A 14,475-nucleotide genomic window follows, 5' to 3' on the forward strand; every position below is an offset into this window, starting at 1 on the left:
CGCAGTGGCGCGCGCCTGTAATCCCAGCTACTCGGGAAGCTGAGGCAAGAGAATCGCTTGAGCTTGGGAGGCAGAGGTTGCAGTGAGCCGAGATGGTGTCATTGCATTCCAGCCTGGGCGACAGAGAGAGGAAGGCCTTGTCTCAAAAAAAAAAAAAAAAAAAAAAAAAAAATTATACACCACTCAGTTTTAGGAGGGGCAGGAGAACAGGGGGAGAGCCCTACAGGATCAGAGGGGCAACCAACAAGCTGTTTCAGGAGGCAAGGGGCAGCTCAGCAACCAGAAGCTATGCGTCGGCTTTGCTCTCAGGAGAGACGCTTCCTGCAGCAGCTAAAGAACCCAGTCGGGAGCAACTGCCGCCTCCCCCACTCCTGGAGATGGGCGACTCCGTGACGTCACGGAAGGCGGGGCGCCGGGGAAGTGAAGTAGGCGAGGGGGAGACGGCTGGGGACTGCGGGGCGGACGCAGGCGAGCATGTCCGCCCTGACTCGGTTGCCGTCTTTCGCTCGCGTTGGAGGCCGCCTTTTCAGAAGCGGCCGCGCACGGACTGCTGGAGATGGTGGAGTCCGTCAGTGAGTGTCCGGCAGGGGATGGGGGCCTCGCCGGCCTGTAGCGGACAGCGCGGGTCCCTGGGACGCTCTCACCTTGACTGGGGCGCCTGGAGAGGCCGCGTCCCGAGGCATGCTGGGACATGTAGTCCTCCCGTCCCCTGACGCCGCGGCTCGGGGAGAGGGACCCCGCTGGGCGGAGGGAGACAGGGAGAGACTTCGTTGGGCAGATGGGACACCGTGTGCGGGGCTGTCCTGGTCGTAGGGGCTGCCTGCCCTCGGGAGACGCACGCGTGAATGCGGAGCCGGCTGAGCGAATGGGCGCCGGCGCGGGCGGTCCAGGCGGAGGAAGCAGCCTGCGCGGCGTTTGTGGACGCTGCTGGAGCGAGGCGCAGGGTGGCGGCGGTGAGGCCTAGGAAGGGCGAGGTCCAGGGTCCTGGTACCTGGCTGCGGAATTTAGGGTAGAGTCGGTTCGGCAGCCTTTTATCAGAGACGTCACGTGGCGGCTTTTTAATGCTGAAAAATCACTCCGACTGCAGGGAGTGGAGGCGACCGCCCAGAGAGCGCCGTCGGGTGAGAGGAAAGAAAGCCGGAAGCCCACGCTGGGGCAGCTGCGGCGTTTAGGAGAGTGACGGGCAGAGCCGCCCGCGAGGTGTCCGGAGACGCTGACCGGAGGGCTGAGGGCCGGGGGTCGAGGCCGGGAGCAGCTGCCGAAGCCCAGTTAGTGGTGTGCGGAGATTCCATAAGAGCAGGGCTGGAAAAGAGTAATGGATGATTCCAGATCCCTTAGATCATCAGCTACGCTTTACCAAGAGGCAGTGTGGGGTCGTGATTCCAAGCGGGATTCTGGCCCCACAGTGGCTGGGTTCAAATCCCACCTCTGCCACACTCCAGCAGCGGAACCTTGGAAGAGTTTCTTATTCTCTTAATGCCTCAGTTTTCTCACCCATTTAGCGTCCATTTGCAAGGAACTAAATGAGTTACTGTTGTCAGAAGCGTGTTTTGTTCTGTGTGTGTGTGTGTTTTAAGAGATGGAGTCTAACTCTGTTGCGCAGGCTGGAGTGCAGTGGCGCGATCCCAGCTCACTGCAGCCTGTAACTCCTGGGCTCAGGTGATCCTCCAGCCTCGGCCTCCCAAAGTGTTGGGAATACAGGCGTGAGCCACTGCGCCTGGCCTCACTAAAGTGTTTAAAGCAATTGCTGGTGCCTGCTAAGGACCATACAAGTATTCTTTAACTGTTGTTGTTATTAAGGAACTGAGGCCCAGGAAATGAAAGGAGTGACTTGCATGAAGTCCCACATGGATTAAGAATCTGGAGCTGAGGCAGGTGTCGGGTGGGCAGAAGGCAAAGTCCTCTGAGACTTGGGCAAAGAGAGTGATGGAGAGCCACGAGCGACGGCCCTTGGTCCTGCGTGAGGAGATGGGGGGATGCTGCTCCTCCCTGAGGTATTGGCTTGTTCGTAGCACACGCTGATTTCAGAGGGTGTGATAATTAAGTGCGTACGTGTTTATGGAGCGTCTTCTCTATGCCCGCTCCTGTGTAGGTGCTGAGGATATAGCAGAATACATGAGAGAGAATGAAGCGCACCTTCTGGACAGGAGAAACACAAGTAGAAAAGAAGGACGTTTTTTAGGTGCTGTCAAGGATTACGAAGAGAAGAATACAGCTGGGGATTAATGTGGAGAGTGCGTGGTGTGGGAGGAGAAGGGATATTGTATTTGGGGATGGCGTGGGGATGCCTGGGAGTGTGATTTGAAGCGGGACCTGAGGGATGAGAAGTCAACCATGCAGAGACCTCAAGGGAAGAGCCCGGTGGACATAAGAGGGCAGAGGAGGCATCAGGTGGAGAGGCCGGAGCCCGCAGGGTTGGCAGGAGGCCAGGCTGGAGTGGAGCGCAGGCGAAGAGTGGGAGAGACCAGGTCACAGGGACAAGAGTGGGGTCAGATTAGAGAGGGCTTTGGAGGACTCGGGATTTTATTCTAAGAATCACAGGGAGCCATTGGAGTTTTAAAGCAGGAAAGTAATGTGGTCTGATTTATATTTTTAAAATGTAACTTTGGCCAAGCGCGGTGGCTCACACCTGTAATCCCAGCACTTTGGGGAGGCTGAGGCAGGCAGATCACCTGAGGTCAGGAGTTCCAGACCAGCCTGGCCAACACGGTGAAACCCCATCTCTACTAAAAACACAAAAATCAGCTGGGCATGATGGTGCGCGCCTGTAATTCCAGCTACTGGGGAGGCTGAGGCAGGAGAATTGCTTGAGCCCAGGAGGCGGAGGTTGCAGTGAGCCGAGATCGCGCCACTGCACTCCAGTTTGGGTGACAGAGTGAGACCCCATCTCAAAAAAATAAAAATAAAAATGTAACTAACAGTTACGGTGCATTTTTGTTTTTAAACTTGACTCTCAAACATTCGAAGTTGGAACAGCCATTATTTCCTTGGATGTTGTTTCTTCTCTGTTCTCTTTCCTTCTTACAGGCCTTGCGCATAGTGTCTTACTCCCTTATGGTTTTTGATCTTGAACTTGTTTTCCCTGGAACTTCTTTGAGATCTTGCTTCTCTTAGTCTCTTGAGGGCGCTGCCCCAATTCAAGCTCACATTAAATTCTTGGCTTGGGGTTTTTGGTCTACACAGGCCCAACGCAGGTAGTGTGAATTTGGTTGCAAATCTACCTGAGGACTGGCTTCTGAGAACAAATTTCGTGTTCCCTTGTCCATGGAAGGTTTATTTCTTCTTCACCCTTTTACCATATGGGGCTGCAGCTTTATTCAGCGATCTCGTCATTAGCCCTCCCACCTTGGGTGGGCTCCAGGCTGCGTCTCTTGTCCCCACACCTCATGTAGCTATGCTGGGGGAGGTTCAGGGGCTCCCGGTGACGGCAGCGTCAGTGATTGCTTAGCTTCCAGGCCTTGTTTTCACTTGGATTTTGCCCTTGGTGGATTCCTTCCTTTTGTGCCTGGTCAGTGATGTTTGTAAAAATCTTAAAAATCTCATCTAGAAGCGTAGTTGTTTAATTTGGAGGGTTGTTCAGGGTATCTAGTTTGCCACAGTGCAGTTCACAACCTGGTTTGGAACATAACATCGTGAAGTTGGTGTTGAGTCTTTACATTCCTTAATCATGGCAACTGTTGTTATTGTTCCTGTGGTATAATTGCAGTCTTTCAAATCTTTGTTCCAAAAGGTTTCCATCTTGCAGTCCCTACTTCAGGTTATAATTAAAACAACATGTCACTCTAGCAATAACGAAGCATGGGGAGCTGCTAAGATGGGTTTGAACTATAATGCTGGCATCGGCATTACGCAAGTCTTTTTTTTTGAGACTGAGTTTTGCCCTTGTTGCCCAGGCTGGAGTGCAATGGCATGATCTCAGCTCACTGCAATCTCCGCCTCCCAGGTTCAGGTGATTCTCCTGCTTCAGCCTCCCGAGTAGCTGGGATTACAGGCGTGTACCACCACGCCCGGCTAATTTTGTATTTTTAGTAGAGATGGGGTTTCTCCATGTTGGTCAGGCTGGTCTTGAACTCCCAACCTCAGGTGATCCACCTGCCTTGGCATCCCAAAGTGCTGGGATTTCAGGCGTGAGCCACCGGGCCTGGCCTTCAAATCTTGTTTTAATCAGTTTTACTGCTGGGCACTTATACCTAGATTGTATCAAAAAGCTATCAAAGAATAAGGATCTTGTTGGCCTGAGGTCAGGAGTTCGAGATCAGCCTGGCCAACATAAGGAATCCCTGTCTCTATTAAAAATACAAAAATTAGCTGGGCATAGTGGCACATGCCTGTAATCCCAGCTACTTGGGAGGCTGACGCAGGATAGATAATTGGTTGAACTGGGAGGCAGAGCGCGACTCTGTCTCAAAAAAAAAAAAAAAAGGCTCATGTTACACTACATTGAATGATCCTGCATGGTTTATTTACATAATGTAATATCTATATACACAGATCCTGAATAAATAATATTGGTATATGAGGACATTATGGAAACAGTATGCTATGTCATTCAAGTTGTAAAGTGGCGATATTTGGTAGGACCTTTTTAAACATGATACTTAAAAAGTACATATATATACACATCTGCAAAAAATAAACATCACCTTATTCATAACTAGTTATCAATACTCTAAATAGAGGCTTCCAAACAAAAGTGTTAAATTTTGGATGACTATTTAGAAAAAAAGTGGAATTTATCATTTCAATGTGGTGTAATGTTGGTTTTATGCTGGTTGGAATTCTAGTTAAAAGTTATGTCTTTGATTAATAAAAGGAGAAAATTGTTAATGGTGTGTGTTCGTGGGCAAGAGCTTGGGCGTTGCTATCACATAGCACCTCATTGGTAAATCATTAATAATTACAGGCCGTATTGTAAGGTTATGAAAATTAAGTGAGTTAAAACTTATAAAATGCTTAGTGTGGTATCTGGCACATGGTAAACACTCGATAACTGCCAGTTATCTTTTAGAGTGGGAGAGGATAAAAACAGTCTACTAGCCTGGCAACATAGGGAAACCCTGTCTCTACAGAAAATATAAAAGTTAGCCAGGTCTGGGGGTGTACACTTGTATGTAGTCCCAGCTACTTGGGAGGGAGGCTGAGGCAGGAGGACTGCTTGAGCCCAGGAGGTGCTCAGTCAGCAGAAGGATCGCTTGAGCTAAGGTCACGCCACTGCACTCTAGCCTGGGCGACAGAGCCTATCTTTAAAAAAACAAAACAGCCGGGAGCGTGGCTCACGCTTGTAATCCCAGCACTTTGGGAGGCCAAGGTGGGTGGATCACCTGAGGTCAGGAGTTCGAGACCAGTCTGGCCAACATGGTAAAACCCCGTCTCTACTAAAAAAATACTAAAATTAGCTGGGCATGGTGGCGTACACCTGTAGTCCCAGCTACGTGGGAGGCTGAGGCAGGAGGATTGCTTGAACCGGGGAGGCGGAGATTGCAGTGAGCCAAGATTGTTCCACTGTACTCCAGCCTGGGCGACAGAGTGAGACTTTCTCAAACAAACAAAACAAACAGTCCTAGCTAACGTGTATCAAGAACCACTGCCATGTTACTATTCACGAATCTGTGCATTAGGAAGACAAGACATTTTAATGCACTTTTTGTACAGGTACTAATTTCTGTGCTGCACAAAAGAGAATATGGTTGATAAGCTGATTCCTACCTAGATGAAATTGGTAAACATATTTTATATAGGAATTCTTTAAAAATTTTTTTATCCACTTTTGTGTATTAGCGTATGTATGGCTGCTGAATAGGTTTTAGGAATAGCCCCAGTAGGTGCAAATAATTTAAATTAGATGCAACGTATAGTATTTATACTCCAACTGAATACATTGACTATAACTCTTATGGACTCTGTGCTGCAACTTGTCAAAAGTCTAAATGAAGTAAAAAGAAACACGTCTTCAGACTTACTGTTTAAAGTTCTTTGTTCAGAGCCATTAGCATATTTAATAGGATTTGCGAGTCCTCTTTCCCATATGGTTGCCTTTTAATAAAGATTGTAATAGGCAGAGGACATAATTTGCCTCTCAGATAGATAGCTAAACAAAATTAATTTATTTTTCTGAGTAAGTTAGTGACCTACTGACAAGTTCACAGTCTCTTAACTAAAACCTTTGGAGCTGGCACCCCAGAATCAACACATTCAAATTTCTAGTGCAAAATAATGAATCTTCACTAATTGAAAACCAAAATGAGCCTCTTGTCAGTTTTGGTCAGTTTTTGCTGCTACACATGAAGCAAGCTTAGTAAAAAATGAGTATTTCAAGGGATTGTGAAGTGTGTGTATTTCAGTGGCGAGGAGAAACATTAGCTTTGGTTCCAGGATGTCACTCGGAGGAGTTCTGGATGACGTAATGCTTTGAGAACGGGCACGCTGTCAGCCTTGTTGTTCTGTCTTGCAGTGCTGGTGGGGGTGTGCACATCGAGCCCCGGTATAGACAGTTCCCCCAGCTGACCAGATCCCAGGTGTTCCAGGGCGAGTTATACAGTGGATTCATGTGGTTCTGGATCCTCTGGCGCTTTTGGCATGACTCAGAAGACGTGCTGGTAAGTGCAGGAGAAGCGCTCTTGTCGTTTTTTGGGTAGGGGGAGGGAGGATGTATTAATAGCTTAACTGGTGTATTTTTCTGTTGTAGACCATTTTTCTGTCTGGACATAGCCCTTTGCCACCACGTTGTCCATATGTATATGTGAGAATCCTGTTATTTAATGAAACGTTATCTTCTCACCTTTTTTTACACGAGGATGTATATTTAGGTGGTCGGTTTCTTAAGGTTTCTGTTAGGTGGCCATCCTAGGGAGACTAGAAGCTAACTTTTTTTGAGACAGTTTAACTCTGTCACCAGGCTGGAGTGCAGTGGCGCGATCTCGGCTCGCTGCAACCTCTGCCTCCGGGGTTCAAGTGACTCTGGTACCTCAGTCCCTTGAGTAGCTGGGACTACAGGTGTGTACCACCACACCGGCTAATTTTTTTTTGTTATTAGTAGAGACAGGGTTTCACCATGTTGGCCAGGCTGCTCTCAAACTCCTGACCTCAAGTGATCCACCTGCCTCGGCCTCCCAAAGTGTTGGGATCACAGGGGTGAGCCACCGTGCCCGGCCAGAAATGAATTCTTTTAGCTTCTGAACTAGCGGTTCATTGGTAGGTTAGGTTTCACACTTACATTCCGTTAAGTGACGAGTGTCTTCTAGTCTGTCCAGAGGTGCAGGGCAGCCAGGTTTGGGTGGGATGGATATGAGTGAATTTGTCTTGAGAAGGGAATTTAGTTTTAGTGATTTTCTAACATATTGTTAGCCTCAACTGAGGTTTTACCACATTTGCAGATTGTTCTTTAGGAAATTACACCTTTAAGACATTGAAATCTGTGCTTGTTGATCCAGAATACTTTGAATTTTAGTAAATTTGGGTTTGTTTCCAGGATAGGAAAAAAATCTTAAGCAGTATGTAAGTTTTAGAAGCATCAGGTGGCTTCATATCCCATTTCTCTTAGAACTTCTCTGTGCCGTTGTCCTTCAGTAAGGAGCTGCCTGGGTGTCTGTGAACTGGCAGCACATTTAATATTTGAGGTGCCCCTGCCTCACTGTCGGTCAGTTGTCCAGAGTGGGTATAGTGTATATAGCTGTTAGGTCTGAGATGATGATGATGCAGCCAGATAAGCCCTTAGATCAGGATTGAAGATGAGGAAGCCCACCTGAGGCTTCTCCTGAGGCTTCTCCATTTCACAGCAGTAATGTTAGGAGAGGTGGAAACATATTTTGCCAGGACTGCCAGGATGTCAGGAACCTTTGAAACCTGTTGCGTCCACTTTCCCCATCCTCCCTCCATCACAAACACGTACCATTGGCTTAGGCTGGTACCTCCAAATGGGGAGGCTTTTAAAATTCAGGCCAGAGCCCATATAATGAACAAACTAAAGAACAGGTGGGCCATCGAATAATTGAAGTAGAATTTGTTCCTGTGGTCAGCGGCTGAGCCATATTGGTTTTTTTTTCTTTCCAAGATTTATTTAACAATTTAATTAGTTGCATGGAATGTAAATTCTTGACTTTTCTTTCTTTTAAATGGTTGTCACCAGGGTCACTTTCCGTATCCTGATCCTTTCCAGTGGACAGATGAAGAACTAGGTATCCCTCCTGATGATGAAGACTGAAGATGTAGACTCAGACTCACTCTGTACAAGTGGGTGTGCTCCAAATTTCTTTATGTCATATTTACCTTTTTTCATAAACATTAGTTTTTACTTTATGCCTATGATGGACTTGAAAAAACTGCATATTCTAACAGCACGAAGCTGAATTAACCAAGTCCTGTATCTGCTTTTTTTTTTTTTGGAGACAGAGTTGCTCTGTCGCCCAGGCTGTAGTGCAGTGGCATGATCTTGGCTCACTGCAACCTCTGTCTTCCATGTTCAAGTGATTAGCTGGGATTACAGGCACATGTCACCACACCCAGCTAATTTTTGTATTTTTAGTAGAGACGGGGTTTTGCCACGTTGGCCAGGCTGGTCTCGAACTCCTGACCTCAAGTGATCTGCCCGCCTCAGACTCCCAAAGTGCTGGGATTACAGGTGTGAGCCACTGTGCCTGGCCATGTATCTGATTTCTGTCTTAAGTTTTCACATTTGCTTTGGTCTCTTCTTTTCATTGTATGTTTTATTTTATTTACGTTTTTTATTTCGTAGAGACCAGGGTGTCACTATGTTGCCCAGGCTGGTCTCGAACTCCTGGACTCAGATGATTCTCTTGCCTTAGCCTCCCGAAGTGCTGGGATTACAGGCGTGTGCCACCACACCTGGCCCATTGTATAATAAAAAAAATTTTTTTTCCTAAGGTTATAATTTTAGGGTTTCATTTATCTATCCACTGATCAAAGATATATTAAGACCAATTCTGTGCCAAGCACAGGCCTACAGTGGTGAACAAGACAGATGGAGCCTACAGTATGTAGCTGCAAAACTACAGTGTCCTGCTCTCAACATTTAAATAGATCCAGCATATGGGAATATTACTATATAGAACTATATGAAAATTAACTCTTTAAACAGTAAAGGGTTATGGCCTTTTCGTTTTCCAGGTCAGGAAGTCAAGAGTTTTTCTTTAAAAAGGGAGGTACTAAGAAGCTTCCCTTTCCCCATAAGCCCCTAGGGGTTAAGATGTTCTTATTTAACATGCTTTTATTTTACTTATATTTATTTTTAAAATTTATTTTATTTTATTTTTATTTTATTTATTTTATTTAATTTTTTTATTTTATTTTGAGATGGGGTCTCATTCTGTCATCCAGGCTAGAGTGCAGCGGTGTGATCATGGCTCACTGTAACCTCAACCTCCTGAGCTCAAGTGATTCTCCCGCCTCAGCCTTCTCAGTAGCTGGGACTACCACTCTTGGCTAATTTGTGCATATTTTGTAGAGATGAGGTTTCGCCATGTTGTCCAGGCTGATCTCAAACTCCTGGACTCAAGTGATCCACCTGCCTCAGCCTCCCAGTGAGTTGGGATTACAGGCGTGAGCCACTGTGCCTGGCCAACAAGTTTGTTTTAATGACTGAACTGTAAACCCTTGAGCGAGGAAGGGTGATTTTGCTTCTCTCCTCGACAAGGCTGTCACATGATCAGTGCTCAATAAAGACTTGAATAATTGAATAAATGAATTATGGATTTGAATTAGTGAATATAAAAGTACTTAAAACTTTCTACTTTTGTTTTCCTGCAGGAGCCAGGTGAGAATTTCGAGGATTATCGACTTCATATTTAAAGTTACAAATTAAAGTGGCTTGGTCAAGAATGAGAATGGAGTTATGGATCTTTCTTTTTGGGGAGGTGGGGTGGTGGGAGTGGGGCGGGGGACAAGTCTCACTCTGTCACGCTGGAGTTCAGTGGCGCGATCTCGGCTCACTGCAGCCTCCACCTCCTGGGTTCACTCCATTCTCCTGCCTCAGCCTCCTGAGTAGCTGGGACTACAGGCGCCCGCCACCACGCCCGGCTAATTTTTTGGTATTTTTAGTAGAGATGGGGTTTCACCGAGTTAGCCAGGCTGGTCTTGAACTCCTGAGCTCAAGTGATCTGCCCGCCTCGGCCTCCCAAAGTGCTGGGACTACAGGTGTGAGCCACCGTGCCCGGCCTAATTTTTGTATTTTTAGTAGAGATGGGGTTTCACCATACTGGTCAGGCTGGTGTCAAACTCCTGACCTCAGGTGATTGACCTGCCTTGGCCTCCCAAAGTGCTGGGATTACAAGTGTGAGCCACCTCGCCTGGCCTGGATCTTTCTGATAATGGCAACTACCCATTATGGATTATTATTTTTTCCACCTCCTGTGCTAAGTGGTTTAGTGCCTTTCAGCTGATCCTCTTGGGCACCCCATTGACATAGATAGGCATTAGCTCCATTTCTCAATAAAGACTGCAAGGCTCAGAGATGAAGTTACTTGCTTAGTATCACACGCTGGTAGGCAGCAAGGTGAGGACTCCAGAGCTCACCCTTATCTGCAGCGCTGTGCCGCTGCCGCCTCAGCTGGTGTCTTCGCTGTGTGTCAGCAGTTCCTGTGAAAACTCTTGTCCTTTGTCCATTGCAGTGGATTCTTGCTCTGAGTGGACAGAGGTTAGAGGTCAATGCAGTCGATTTATGAAGTAGCTCCTGTGGACTGGGCAGTTGTGTTGAGGGGCCATTGTGCAATTCTTAAGGCATACTTCTAACTAGGAGTATTTAGGGCCAGAGGAACGGGAGACAAGGGTGAAGCAGGAGTTTTTGCTTTTTCTAAAATTTGTTGCAAAGCACTTTCCGACTCTCTGAGACTGGACAGAATTCTCCTCTACCCACAGATCTAAATCTGTATCTATCTATCTATTTTGTAGAGACAGGGTCTGTCTCGGTCGCCCCAGCTGGAGTGGAGTGGTGCGATCCTAGCTCACTGCAGCCTCAGACCTCTGGGCCCAAGTGATCTGCCTCAGCTTCCCCAGTAGCTGGGACTACAAGTGTGTGCCACCACACGTGGCTAATGTGTGTGTGTGTTGACAGAGAGTCTATGTTGCTTGAACTCGAGGCCTCAAGTGATCTTCCTGCCTTGGCTTCCCAAAGTGCTGAGATTACAGGTGTGAGCCACCATGCGTGGACTCCCTTTTTTACAGTTTAGGTTTTTGACTACCCAGGCATTGAGAATCTGGCACTAAAGAAGAAAAGGTTCTGTTCTCAGAGAACTTAAGATTTTAGAAAGGGTAGATGGATAGTCACTAACCAAGTGAGATTTACTAAGTGCTGTAGAGGAAATGGCACTGGGTGAGGTGCTAGAGATGGGTGAAGAAGGCAACTTGAACTTCTGACTGGTCAGGGAAGGCATTTGAGCTGAAAATGGAACAAGTAGGAGTCAGTTGTACGAGGGTGAAGAGTGTTCTGGGAGTAAGGAACAGCGGGAATCACGGTCTTGCATGGGACCACAGTCACTCCTGTGTTTAAGGAACAAAGTCCAGGGCACCTCCAGCTGGTGAGAGGATGGGACGAGATCTCGTGAGCAGATCGGGGTCACAGGTTTAGATTTTGGGTTGAATGCAGCAAGCAGCCTCTGGCAGGCTTTTTAAGCTGGGGTGTGGTATGATACGCTTTCCTAGTAGCTGGGTTTCCAGTCCCACTTTGGTTCTCTTTGGATGTCACAGAGCAGGCACCGTGGCAGGAAAAGCTGAAGCAAGTGGAACAGTTGCACCCTCCCCTGCTGACAGCTTCAGCAGTCTGTCCCTGTTGCAAGGGTGCTGGGGACACTTCCCCGGTTTTGTGTTTACTCACCTGTGTGTGAGCTGCCAGAGCTGATGAAGCCATGTTTAAGGTCTTTACTTTGAAAACGATCCGATCTCTTTGTACTTTTTAGGTTTCATTTTTTCTTGTCTTCCACTCATCCCCACCCCACCCCTCATGACGTGCTCACTCCCCAATATCAATAAAGTTTTTTTTGGAAAGAATATAATCTACAACAGTGAACTCAAGTAGGATAATCTCATTAGCCCCATTCCTTAGAAATCAGTTGCTTGGCTTAAAAAGATAACTCTAAAAAGAGCATTCTTCTGTTTAAAGAATAAGGAGGCCATATTGGAATCTTCTTTTCCACGTGTGGGCCATGCAGGGAATTGTTCCAAGCCTTCTCAAAGGAACGGACCTCCACCCGCTGTATAGCATATGGGAAGATACGTGGGAGGAGTCCCAGAAGGATTTTAAGTACATTTGATTGATGGCAATATACAGTTACAGGAAATAATAGTGAGAATTTACTATGGGTCAGGCACTGTTGTTAGCACTTAAGTTTATCAAATCCTCATGTTACTATTTCCACTTTATAGGTGAAGACGTTGAGCTATAGATGGGTTAGGTGCTTTGCCAAGCTCATACCTGAGATTCAGATCCTGCCGTCTTGTTCTAGGCGGAGTCAGATGATCTGAGTCAACACAGCATGGGATCAGCCTTTTTGATCACAGTTTAAGAATTAATTTCATGTTACCTAGCGTATAAATAGGCTTGTGTACACACATATTAAACCAAAAGTTCACAAAACAGTATTTATCTGTTAGGCACACTATTTTCATTTTATTCTACATACTAAAGAAAGAATGGCCAGTTGAGACCTCCTAACTGATTTTTTTTTTTTTTTTTTTTCCCCGAGACGGAGTCTCGCTCTGTCGCCCAGGCTGGGGTGCAGTGGCCTGATCTCAGCTCACTGCAAGCTCCACCTCCCGGGTTTACGCCATTCTCCTGCCTCAGCCTCCCGAGTAGCTGGGACTACAGGCGCCCGCCACTTCGCCCGGCTAGTTTTTTGTATTTTTTAGTAGAGACGGGGTTTCACCATATTAGCCAGTATGGTCTCGATCTCCTGACCTCGTGATCCTCCCATCTCGGCCTCCCAAAGTGCTGGGATTACAGGCTTGAGCCACCGCGCCCGGCCTCTCACCATAATTTTTAAATTTTTGTTGGCAATTGTGCTTGAAGCAAAAACCAGGTTAGAAATGATGCTTGTCTGTTCCCCTTGAAGTTGGGGGCCTTGATTGCAGGTCCTCTTTGTGTCTTTGCCAGTTCCTTGCAGTCCCCCTGCCCCAATCCCTTGTAGTCCTCCCTGAAGCTGCAGTGTTCACCTTAGCAAGGCAAGTACCTGTGCTCCCTGGGTGCCTCCCATGGCACTTGTGCCAAATGCAAGAAAAAGGAGCCCACGCAGGGCCTACTGCCCAGCAAGGGAGGTGGAGGCAATGCAGGTGTGATGCACACAATCCGTCTCAGGTCAGGGAGGAGAGGGAAGTAGGGCTAGGAGGAAAATGGGGCAGGAGAGGAAGGGAGAGCACAAGAGAGAACAAGCAGAAGGGAGAGATGGATGAGCAGGACAGCTCAGAGAGACAGGAATGCAAACAGAGGAGAATTTTCAATCGGGGTGGGAATGAATCATCCTCACCTGCCAGCCGCGGGCCTCAGCAAGCTGGCAGCTTCGTCCTCTCAGACTGTGGGTTGTTTTTAGCTGTCAGACTTGGATGGTGGGCTCATGCATCCTGTTCCCATTCCAATCTGCCGGAGGGACAGGGTCCTTCCCCGGAGCAGCGAGGCTTGGCCAGGCCTGATGCCTATGGCGACGGCAGAATCGACCTCACTGAGCTTGTTGCAGGGCACCGTTTTAGCAGCCCCACCACCCATTTTTGGAAACACAACCCTGGCCTCCCATTCACAGCAGGAAAGGGCACAACGCCCTTCGTGTCCCACCACCTTCCTTCTCTCTGGGATCGCCGTGGCTCCTGTGGTTGTGGAAGTTTGTCACGAGTGGACCCCAGCAAGGAATTGGTTTATGATATAGTTTTCCTTTTCAAAGGATCATGATTTCCATGGATTACTTTGTGCAAAGGATGCCAAAACCAAATATTTAAAGTAAATGAGGAAAAAATATGCTTGGAGTAAAAAGCATCTGGACCCTGTGCATGTGTGTGTGTGTTCCAGGAGCTGACTCTAGCTGTGAGGATGGGTCTCGTGTGTGTGTGTGTGTGTGTGTGCGCACGCATGCATGTATGTGTTTCAGGAACTGACTCTAGCTGTGAGGATGGGTCTCATGTGCATGTGTGTGTGTGTGTATGTGCATGTATGTGTTCCAGGAGCTGACTCTAGCTGTGAGGATGGCTCCCCTGTGTGTGTGTGTGCGTGTGTGTGTGTGCATGTATGTGTTTCAAGAACTGACACTAGCTGTGAGGATGGCTTCCCTGTGTGTGTGTGTGTGTGTGCATGCGTGTGTGTGTTCCAGGAGCTGACTCTAGCCATGAGGATGGCTCCCCTGTGTGTGTGTGTGTGCATGTGTGTGTGCATGCACATATGTGTTCCAGGAGCTGACTCTAGCTGTGAGGATGGGTCTTGTGTGCGTGTGTGTGTGTGTGTGTGCATGTATGTGTTCCAGGAGCTGACTCTAGCTGTGAGGATGG

General features: G+C 47.5%; 1 protein-coding gene across 3 annotated transcripts in view; it reads left to right on the forward strand.

Annotated features, from left to right (window-relative positions):
* Positions 1–403: 403 nt before the first annotated feature.
* NDUFB2 (NADH:ubiquinone oxidoreductase subunit B2) overlaps positions 404–14,475 on the forward strand; it is a 20,203-nt gene continuing 6,131 nt past the window's right edge. Inside the window, exons 1-5 of one of the 3 annotated variants that reach the window (XM_025378797.1) lie at positions 442–572; positions 1,801–1,994; positions 6,452–6,596; positions 8,126–8,229; positions 9,763–9,840. In XM_025378797.1, coding sequence (XP_025234582.1) covers positions 1,927–1,994; positions 6,452–6,596; positions 8,126–8,200 — 288 coding nt within the window. In that variant the 5' untranslated portion in view covers positions 442–572; positions 1,801–1,926 and the 3' untranslated portion in view covers positions 8,201–8,229; positions 9,763–9,840. Of the gene's footprint in view, positions 573–1,800; positions 1,995–6,451; positions 6,597–8,125; positions 8,230–9,762; positions 9,841–14,475 lie in introns of those variants that run through there. The other 2 variants (XM_025378796.1, XM_025378795.1) reach the window with 2 other exon arrangements.

This window comes from Theropithecus gelada, chromosome 3 (genome assembly GCF_003255815.1).
Source record: "Theropithecus gelada isolate Dixy chromosome 3, Tgel_1.0, whole genome shotgun sequence".
Classification (NCBI taxonomy): Eukaryota; Metazoa; Chordata; class Mammalia; order Primates; family Cercopithecidae; genus Theropithecus; species Theropithecus gelada.